Source organism: Camellia sinensis, chromosome 1, assembly GCF_055761805.1.
Source record: "Camellia sinensis isolate YWXY chromosome 1, ASM5576180v1, whole genome shotgun sequence".
NCBI lineage: Eukaryota > Viridiplantae > Streptophyta > Magnoliopsida > Ericales > Theaceae > Camellia > Camellia sinensis.
In genome coordinates, this window is record NC_138961.1 from 234,959,621 (window position 1) to 234,970,384 (window position 10,764).

General features: G+C 31.8%; 1 protein-coding gene across 1 annotated transcript; it reads left to right on the forward strand.

Moving 5' to 3' along the window:
• Nucleotides 1–2,891: 2,891 nt before the first annotated feature.
• On the forward strand, nucleotides 2,892–5,041 carry LOC114273703 (DNA-directed RNA polymerase II subunit RPB1-like). Its single transcript, XM_082869089.1, has 3 exons — nucleotides 2,892–3,045; nucleotides 3,205–3,468; nucleotides 4,320–5,041. The coding sequence occupies exons 1-3, from the start codon at nucleotides 3,010–3,012 to the stop codon at nucleotides 4,644–4,646; spliced, it is 627 nt and encodes a 208-aa protein (XP_082725215.1). The 5' UTR covers nucleotides 2,892–3,009; the 3' UTR covers nucleotides 4,647–5,041.
• The last annotated feature ends 5,723 nt before the right edge of the window (nucleotides 5,042–10,764 follow it).

Sequence of the window (10,764 nt, forward strand, 5' to 3'; positions counted from 1 at the left end):
AACTTAGCCTTAATGTAGTTTTATTTGTCTTCCAAGTTCTCCATTGCAGAGGGGATGTGCACAGTGCTAGAAGAGATAAACCTAAAATATACTCGTAAAGTTTTCGATGCTTCAGTATTTGAGTTAGGTTTAAATTTAAGTTTTTGGTGACTTCTTATAAAAATTTAAAAAAATGGGTAAAACTGTAGAAACTATAATGGAACATTTATTAGAAAATTCCTTTTCAGGTGTTTGTGTATCTCAATTAGTTAATAAGATATTATTGTATTCAAGAAATCCTATTATTTAGACAATTGATACACTAAATCCTAATTCTTATATTTAAAGCATTTTATGGACATTAATGGTTGGCAATTTGGTGATGTAAATATTCATATTTTACAATGTGAATATTCACATTAATGATGTGAACATTCACATCATGAAATATTCACACTGTAAATGTGAATATTATTATTAGGGGTATTTTGGTAACTATGTCATTCATAGGACTTATTGGAACATAAGAAAATAGAGAAATGCTATGTATCCCAAATATTCTACCAAATATTCTATCAAATATCTCACATGGGGTAGGACTCACACAAATTCATATGTGTGTGGGTCCCACACCTATGTGAGAGGTTTAGTAAAATATTTGGGATCCCTAGAATAACTCATTGTTGATTGTTAATATTAATTGATACTAATTTATAATTTTAGTATTAATTGAGACTAATTAAGCCATTGATTGATACTAATTAATTTATAATGGAAAAGAATTGTTATAATAATACTTCCATTACATTTTTATCAAACATATCAATTTTTATATTAATTGATATTAATTAATACTAATTATATTAACTTTTATTAATGAAATAATTTTTTAAAATTAAAACTGAAAAAATGACAAAATTATTATTTTTATATCATATAAGGGCAAAAAGGACAATTACATAGTAAAAAGCTATTTTATAGTTTATCAACCAAACACTACTCTACTGCTTAAATCCATAATTCCATAGCTGCACCAAACAGGTTAACAACTTATGTTTATAGCTATATGCTATAATCTGTTAAGATATAATCTATAATCATTTTCCCACAGCTCTACCAAACGGGGCCAAAGTAGAGAGCATTCGATTTTTTCTCATGTATTTATTTAGGCTTGCTAAATTAGTTAAAAATTAAAAGATGATTACAAAAAATTAATTATTCTTGGGATATTTTTCATAAATTCATGTTCACCTACTTATATTTTATTTAGTCCACATTATTTTCTTGAATTATGCTAGGAACCCCAAATATTCTACTAGACCTCTCACACAGGTGTGTGTACACACATATGGATTTGTGTGAGTCACATCCCATGTGAGGTATTTGGTAGAATATTTGGGATACATAGCATTAAATCAAGAATTATTATTAATTAGTATCAATTAATAATTAATTCATTACAAAAATATACAATATTAATTTGTTAATAATTAATACCAATTAATATTGATACCAATATAAAAATTGTTGATTTTTTTTTCTTTTTCTTCATTTTTTTTTCTTTTTGTCTTCTTTCTTTTTGTTAATTTTGTTTAATTTATTAATTTATTAATTTATTACATATTATTTTATTAATTTATTAACTGCCGTCGGTGGCTAGGGTTTCAACGCTGGAGAACAACGCAGATCGTGATCGCGACAGCGACGGCGACAAACAACGTAGATAAATAGAGAGAGAGAGAGAGAGATGGCGGTGGTTAGGGTTTCAGATCGCAATCGCAAAGAGAGAGAGAGAGAGAGAGAGAGAGAGAGGGGTTCGTGAGAGAGAGATCTAGTTTATTTACCAAAAATTGCCTCTCTCACTCTCTCTCTCTCTTTAGTGAGCAAATGAATAGTGTTTTGAGAAAGGGAGTTTATATACTTGAGTTTTTGGTAATAGTTGAAATTGACTAGGGGGATTTAAGTAATTTTGCTTCTCAATTTTCAACTTTTCGTTTAAGCTGAAATGGAAAAGCCACTACAAGAATCTGCACTTTTAGCGATCACTTTCTGCGACCAATATAAAAGTTGGTAGCTAAACGTTACCTTTTGGCGACCAAATATTAATTAGTCGCGAATGATCAATATTTTTGGCGACCAAATATGAGTTGGTCATAGAAGGTCATATTTTGGCGACCAAAAATGAGTTCGTCGCAGAAATTGGTATGCTTTTGGCGACCAACTACAAATTTGGTCGCAGAAGGTTACATTTTGGCGACAAAAAAAAATTAGTCGCCAAATTAGTACTTTTAGCGACTAATATTTTAGTCGCCGTTGATTGAGATTTGGCGACTAAAAAAGTTTGTTGGCGAAGGTACCTTTTCTACGACTAATATGGTGTTTTGGTCGCCAAAAGTTTGGGAGGGAAATTTGACACATGGAGGGGGGAAATGAAATTTTTTGGCGACAAAAAAAATTTGGTCACCAATTATAAAATGACGTCGTTTTGTACCAAGAAAACAGAAAAAAAAAATTAAAAAAAGGCCCTGATCTACTCTGTCTCCAACTCGTTCTCTGTGTAGTATGTTGCTCCGTCCTCTCCCTCTCTCTTTGTTCTTTCTCTCAATCGGTGCCCACTCTCTCTAGCTCACCGAAGTCCCTTACCACCATTGCTCACGTCCGTCACACATCGCCATTGCCCTCTGTCTAATGGACTTCTCATTTCTGGGGGATCCTCACCCAATCTCACCTCATCGCTGACTAGCGTCGCACGCCACTGCTAGCGCCACCGCCACTGCCACCGCTACCGCCGCCACATCCTCAAAGGTTCTCTCTCACTCTCGGTCTGTCTGTTTGTCTCTCTCTCTTTCTCTATTTCTCACTCTCTCCCTCTCTAACCTTTGCCCTCGGTTCCATCCACTGGTCAAACTTTCATCATGTTTTGATTTTGATTTTGATTGAAATCCTTAACGATCTGTTGTAGTAGTAGTAGTTGTTGTAGCCATAGATATCCGATTTCCATACTCTCCAGCGGAGGTCGCCAAGGTCCGGATGGTCCAGTTTGGCATCCTTAGCCCCGATGAGATCGTAATGTTTTTCTTCAATCTTCAATCAATTTATGTTTTCCATGTATTTTTATTGAGAATTTGCCAAAAAACGAAAGAAAGACCCATTCATCTTCATCTTTTTGGCTGTTAGGGTTTCAAAGGGGTTTTAATTTCTTGATGTTGTGCTTATTTTTGGCAGAGGCAAATGTCAGTGGTGCAGATCGAGTACAGTGAGACGATAGAGCGAGAGAAGCTGAAGCTCGGTGGCCTCAGCGACCCTCGGTTGGGTACTATTGACCGAAAAATGAAGTGTGAGACCTATATGGCTAACATGGCTGAGTGTCTTGGCCATTTTGGGCACCTTGAGCTCGCCAAACCCATGTTCCATATTGGGTTTTTGAAAACTGTACTCAGTATTATGCAATGCGTTTGCTTCAATTGCTCCAAAATTCTAGCCGATGAGGTAGTTTTTTTGCTTCAATTTCTTCACTTATATCACTAACTTGTATGGAGTTCTTTTGGGTTTTTCTTAAGCTTATGAGTTAAGGTGGTATCTTCAAATTGAAATCCAAAACCCACATGGGAATCTCTGATTGGTGGATTGGGAATTGGATCTTTTATTCGATACTGAGCTCTTGTGGAATTGATGATCACTGCAGTATGCTGAATTTGCATTCTGACAAGTGATAACACTGGTCATGGAATTGATCGCTTTTGGTTCTGACTTCGGGTTGTCTTGTTTAGGATCATTACTTTGCATGAACAGAATTGGTAGAAATTTTAATTAGCATAGAATAGATAACAGTGCCTAGAGGGTGAAATACTAGTACTTTACTACTTTAGTGTGATTTCGCTGTGATGAGTCGTGGAGTGAGTTGTTCATTATAATTATCATTTTTAGTATTATCTTTAGAGGGCATAAATTGTCTATCTTACCAGTGTTTAAACCATCATGTTTGTTTCTTGAAATCTAGAATTTGAAAAGCTATATAGCGGAATTAGACATGTGCTAAATGCATATATCTTGCCACAATTATCTATATATATGTTTGATGGTCTATATTTTCATGTATGCTTGTATCAACCACCCTTAATCCTCCTCTGCATTTATTCTAAATCTATTACAACTGCTTGTACTTTGCTTTTCAAAAACCTGTTTATTTTCCAAAGCAACCTTATTTGGTTGAGAAGGTCTCTTTGGTGACTGTATTAATCACCATATTAAAGTCCATGTATTTCTCTTATTTTCTTTCCCACTATTCGAAGTATATACTGGTGGAGCTTCCATTTCTTATTCAATTGTTACTTTCGTAGGAGGAACACAAATTTAAGCAAGCTCAGAAAATTAGAAATCCAAAAAACAGACTTAAAAAGATCCTAGATGCTAGCAAGAGCAAAACAAAATGTGAAGGTGGCGATGAAATTGACACCCAAGATCAAGATACTGATGAACCAGTTAAGAAGAGTCGAGGGGGTTGTGGTGCTCAACAACCTAAGCTCACTATTGAAGGTATGAAAATGATTGCTGAATACAAGCTTCAGAAGAAGAAAAATGATGGCCCAGAACAGCTTCCTGAACCTGTTGAAAGGAAACAACAGCTCTCCGCTAAAAGGGTAGCTTCAATGAAGAAATGTTTCTAGCTATGTATTCTCTATGTTTTGTTCTTGTCAATTTCTAGCTGATCAAGACTTACAAAGCGAGCATTATATGACATTTTTACAGGTTTTAAATGTCCTGAAGCGTATAAGTGATGAAGACTACAAGTTGTTGGGCTTGAATCCTAAGTATGCCCGTCCAGATTGGATGAAATTGCAATAGGATGTCATTGTGGTATGAGCATACTACAGGAAGAGCTGAAGAATTGTTCCAATAGCCTCATACCTTGTTATTTTCTTTGATTTCTTTGTTCTTTTAATTTTTGGTGAGAGCAAAGTGTAGTTTGAGATTGAATTTTTAGTGATTGTTTTTGCTAAATCACAGATTGTACGTACTATTGCTCTTGTATACATGCTAAATTCTCAAGTTTTCTTCATAGTTAAATTCTTTGGCTATGTTGAATGAATTTTGTTCCTTAATTGAGGTGCCGAAATGTGAGCAATTTTAAATTTTTTAAATGTTATTGTTCATTTATTGTAGTTGGATTGAATGAATTTTGTTCGATATTAGATTGAATGTTTAAAAACAAAAATTGAATGTTCTCAACAAAAAAATAGAGAGATTTGGCGACTAAAAAATTGGTCGGCAAATTCTACACTTTTGCGACTAAAATCATTGGTCGGCAATTCCTTGCCTTTTGGCGACTAAATTGTTAGTTGGCGATTTCTTGACTTTTGACGACCAAACTTTTTTGGTCGTGGAATGTGACAATTGGCAACTAAGATATTTGGTCGGGAAAATATCACTTTCCGCGACCAAAGTGTTTTAGCGACAAAATGGATTAGTCGCAGTAATGACATATTTAGCGACCAAAAATTTAGTCGGCAAATCCTACTTTGCCCGACCAAACAAAATTTTGGTCGCGAATTACTTTTGCCGACCCTCAATTGCTGACCAAAGTAGCGACCAAAAAAATTGGTCGCGGATAACTTTTGCTGACCAAAAATGAAATTTTAGCGACCAATTTTTTGGTCGGCAAATGCGTTATTTCTTGTAGTGAGCAGCTCCTCCCTCACTCAAAGAAAAAATTGAAAATCATCTTATGAAAAGTTATAATCTACACTATTAAGTTACTCCAAACACACAAAAATAACTTATTTTAAGCTATAAGTTGACTTAAGATGAAAATAAGCTGTGCCAAACAAGCATCTCTCTTCATTATTATTTGTTTATTCCGTATGGGTAGTTGATGTTAAAGGGTCGCACCGGGCCGCTGGCCCAGCCCATGAAAATGGTCTCCAAATCCACCAGGCCTTTTCCTGTCGAAGTGGCCCATTCCCAAAAATCTGAAGTCCAAAGTTTCCAAACCTCGTTCAGTGGACTCGCCCATATGAACTAATGGGTTAGCCCAACGAGTCAAACTTCGGACCATTAGAATAAGTTTCCATCATTATCAACTTGAATAAACTGTATTTAATTGGACCAAGTGAACATAAATTAAAATTTTAAATGACTAAATAAATGTAATTGAAAGTTTAGAAATAAAATATAAAAAATATAATAATTTACAGATAAAAAGTCAAATTAACCATTATTGTTTTTTAAAATATGATAGTTACAACATTAACACATTTCACGCAATGCATTTATAATTTAAAAAATTAACGAGTGGAATTCTTATAGTCACATCACATATATGACAGTTTTTTATTAGAATTGTGTTTACAGCATGATTCAGACAAACAGATATCGTCATAGACCAATTTTAGAATAACAAAATTTATAAAAAATTCATAATAATGAAATTTTTACAATTCAAAAGGAAAAAAAAAAATGATTTGAAATGAAAGAATCATAAAATCACATTATTCCTTCTTTGTATTAATTTTTGTACAAAACTTGACCCAAGTTATTTTAAATAGAATTTCTATACCAAGAATAAGATCCATGAATTTCTTCTATAAGTCAATCAGGTACCAAGCAATAATTGAACTTTATAGAACAAGTCCCTTTGGTTGGAACAAAGCCCTCGTTCGGCATAGGTTAAAACAAGGCGAGAGGTTAAAATAGTTACAAAAATATAAAGTGTATTAAAAAATTAATAAGATAAAATATCACATACAAATCATAATTATTATTTTTTTCCTTACAAAATCAAAATAGTGAAAAAGCCCAATCCAAAAGAGGGTTTTTAGCCCTTGGCTAAAATAGTCAAAAAATTAAAAAGTTAAAAAGTCAACTCACATTCCAAACGAAACCAAAATAGTAACAACAAAAACCTCATGACATGGGACTTGGAACATCCACCCGATGTTATTCTCGGCAATTTTCGATTGACACAGACATATATATATATATATATATGTTGATTTTGTATATGAGGAATTGATAAACAAAAAAATATTTTTCAAAATGTACCAAAAAATTGTTTTGGTTCAATGAAATGGTTTTCCAAAATGTACCAAAAGATCAAATTTTATATTATTTATTTTAATATAAAAAAAGGGTAATTACACTTAGTTCCCTTGAGTTATACAGAAAGTTACCTTACACTTTTTACATAATTATACTAGTTTCCCCTGATATTTTAATTCACATTATAATTAGGCCCTTTTTTCATAAATAGTTCTTTAGTCATATGAATAAAAAAAAAAAGAATTTTTTTTTTTGTTTGAGAAAAATTTATGTTGTCATCATTTTTCTATTAAAAATTCTATTTAACTTTGTTTATTTCAGTGCTATCCAACATCTGCATTAATTATGATCATGTTAACCTTACTAAAAGTGAGGTTAATAAAATTATGTGAAAAATGTAGGGTTGATTGTATTTTTTTCAAAACTCAAGAGAGATGGTGTAATTTACCCAAATATTTAAAGAAAATTAAAAAGTTTGGAACTTTCATTTCAACATAAAATAGAATTTCAAATTTAATTTCACACAATGAAATTATGTGAAAAATGTAGGGTTGTTTGTATTTTTTTCCAAAACTCAAGAGAGATAATGTAACTTACCCAAATATTAAAAAAATAATAATAATAAAAATAAAAAAAGTTTGGAAATTTCAAACTTTCATTTCAACTTAATTTCACAAAGTCCATTCCACTAACAAAACCAAACTATTTGGACCTAAGGAAAGTGTATCTTAAATTGGGCTTAAAAGCTACCATTGGACCAATCAACCTAGCTGGCCTACAATCCCAGGCACCCACTGTCGGACATCCTTGGCCCATTTAAAGCAGAATGGCCAGTTTTTTGCTGGGCCTACCAACTAGCTTCTTTTGTTGTGTTGTATTTTCCCAAGGGCCCGATATTTTCCGCGGCCTTTAATATTTGGACCATACAAAAAAAAAAGGCCTCATTTGAAAAGTTAATTATTTTAGAATTGTTTTGTAAAGATGATTAAAAGTTAAAATTGTTTTTTTTTTAGCTTTTTTTTTTTAAAAAAAAAAATCACGTAAAAAAAATATGAGAGATTATGTGACTCAAAATAGATTAAAAATTGAAAGATGATTTTTAACCATCTTTCCAAAATAGCCCTTAGTATGTTATTTTAATTTTTGACTATTTTAGTGAGTTAAAATTTTTATATTTAGGAAGATGACTGAATTTTTTTGTAGTTTGATATGATATTTATAAGAGAAAAAGTAAAATGATTATATATTTGATGTGACATGTTATATCATTAATTATTTGAGCTTATTTAGGCCTCGTTTGGCATAACCTATATAATCTATCTTTTTATCTTTTTTCCATCACATCACCTCTCTACTTTTCTGCATATCTTTTGGTAAAAAGACAAAAAATACATTTTTTTAGGACACCCTAAACCAACCCGTCTTGTTGTGGATTTTAGTGCTTGTTTGGGATCCTCTAAAAAAGTTAAAAATCTAAAAAGTTATGAAAAAGTAAAAAAAAAAAAAAAATCTATGGTTGCGTGTGATTGAGTTTTCTAAATACGATTTGATAATAGAGTTGTATTTTGAGTTTGTGAATTTTGAAATTATGATTTGAATGTGAAAAATTTGTTTTGTAAATGAGCTTTGAAAAAAGTTTTAAAAAGAGTTTTGAATTGAGTTAAGAATTTTTGATATGATATATGATATTTGATACAAAAATTTACAATTCATAACTAAACACACAACTCAAAATTCTATTAAAACTCATAAATTTTTTTAAAAAATTCAATTTTTTTTATTGAATATATAAAAATTAACATTTGTCAATTACAAAAAAAAAAAAATTGCACTGTTCCTGTTAACAAGTGAGACGACTGATTAACCCAAATTTTTCCGCCTTCGACCACGTTTACAAAAATAACTGTGAAATTAATTTTTAAAAATTATAAACAAATAATATGTTCAAATCAAGCTCTAAAACTAACGTTGCACCAAACAAAACCTATGCTATTTGAAAGAAGTGGAGAGGGAAGTTAGAAGGCAAAATCGTAATTTCGCCCTTCGAAATAGTCAGACCAGCAGTACACTCAGTGTACTTGAAATTTACATTTCCCAAGTGGTGTTGCAAGTGGCACAATGCAAGCCACCAATTCACATTTACCCCAAAAAAAAATTTGAAATGCAATCTACTTGAAATGTGGTGTTTCAAATACCGGTCAGGGTTAGTTTGGCATTATCAAAAAAATTTTAAAAGTTAAAAAGTCATTAAAAAAGTAAAAAAATTCATACTATTTATCTCTTTTTGGTGGAAAATCTATCAATTAAAAAAAAAAACAAAAAACAAAAACAAAACAGCGCTGCACAAACTGTGCAGCCACACATTTCAACAAAATTTTCAACGTGGCACACTTGTAGCCACACATGCCATATAAAAAAAGGAATAATCCTTGGTAGCTCGAGAAACTCGTGGCTCGAATTAGCTCGAATGGGTTTTTTTTTTTCTCTTATATTGCTGAAAACAAAGAGAGAAAAGAGAGAGAAGAGGGAGGAAGAGAGAAGAGGGATGGGAAGATCTCTGTGTGTGTGTATCTCTTGTGTATGTGTGTGTTGATGATGATGGAGGGGGAAGACCCCTCTCGTATCTGTGTATATATCTCTTGGGAAGATATCTCTCTCTCTCTCTCTCTCGGTGGGTGGGTTTAATTTTTTGTGGATGAGTTTGATTTTTGTGTTTGATCGGTGGGTGAGTGGGTTTGATTTTTTATTTTGATTTTAGTTTTGTTATGGGTTTTAATTTTGTGGTTGAAGGAAAGTGGGTTTGCTTCAATTGAGAGTGGTAGTGCTATGCTAGTTTTTAGGGAAAGAAAATAGAGGAAGAAGAAGATGAGGTTCTATTTGTAAAAGTTCACAAATGTTTGAGATAGAAAATAGAGGAAAAGGAAGACGAAGACAGAAAGAAGAAAAAGAAAAAAAAAAAAAGCAAAACGACGTCGTTTTGCATTTTCGAACCATTCGAGCTGTGTAACTTTTGAGCTACGAATCGCTGTTGTAAAAAAAAATTTAAAAAAATGAAAAGTGACAGAAAGTGCACTGCGTAGTGTCAACGAGGGTAATGTCGTAATTTTACAATTTCATACAATATTTTAATACATATTTTTTCGTAAAAAGTCAAAAAGTTAACCCAAACATTCATATTTTTTTCCTCTACTTTTTAGTCTAAAAAGACAAAAAGTACACTTATTTAAGACACCCCACACAACCCCTAAGTCATCGTTTGGCAAGTAGCTGTTTTAATTTAAAAGTCAAAAAGTTACTAAAAAAATTAAAAAGTCTATAACTTATATTAAAAAGTCAAAGATTTCATTTTTTTTTCTATTTTTTGTATATCTTTTTGTAAAAAGTTAAAAAATCACTTTTATCTCAAATTTTAATTAAAAAATAAAAAATTATTAAAATAATCTGTTTCCAAACGAGGCCTAACACCTAATTTATCTAATTTATCATTTGAACGTGAAATGGTATGACTTATCTTCTTCTCGTCCAATTGGAAAGAAGCTGTTGGGGTCAATTTCAATTAGGAATGGCCGCCCTGCCGACCTTAGAGTTTGAAATTTTTTTTATTTTTCTCATAGAGTAGTTGAGATTTTATTACGTTTGATTTTGCATAAATAATTTTAATTCGATCCGATTTGATCCGTGTATTTATAAAATATTAATTATAATTTTATATTATTTTAGTCATAAAATAAAGACAAAAAATATATA

Bases quoted from the DNA above. Each gene is read 5' to 3' on its own strand.
- LOC114273703 (XM_082869089.1), top strand. From the start codon at position 3,010: ATGGTCCAGTTTGGCATCCTTAGCCCCGATGAGATC. The intron at 3,046-3,204 runs GTAATGTTTTTC...TATTTTTGGCAG, and splicing joins TCCTTAGCCCCGATGAGATC to AGGCAAATGTCAGTGGTGCA. The intron at 3,469-4,319 runs GTAGTTTTTTTG...TTACTTTCGTAG, and splicing joins CCAAAATTCTAGCCGATGAG to GAGGAACACAAATTTAAGCA.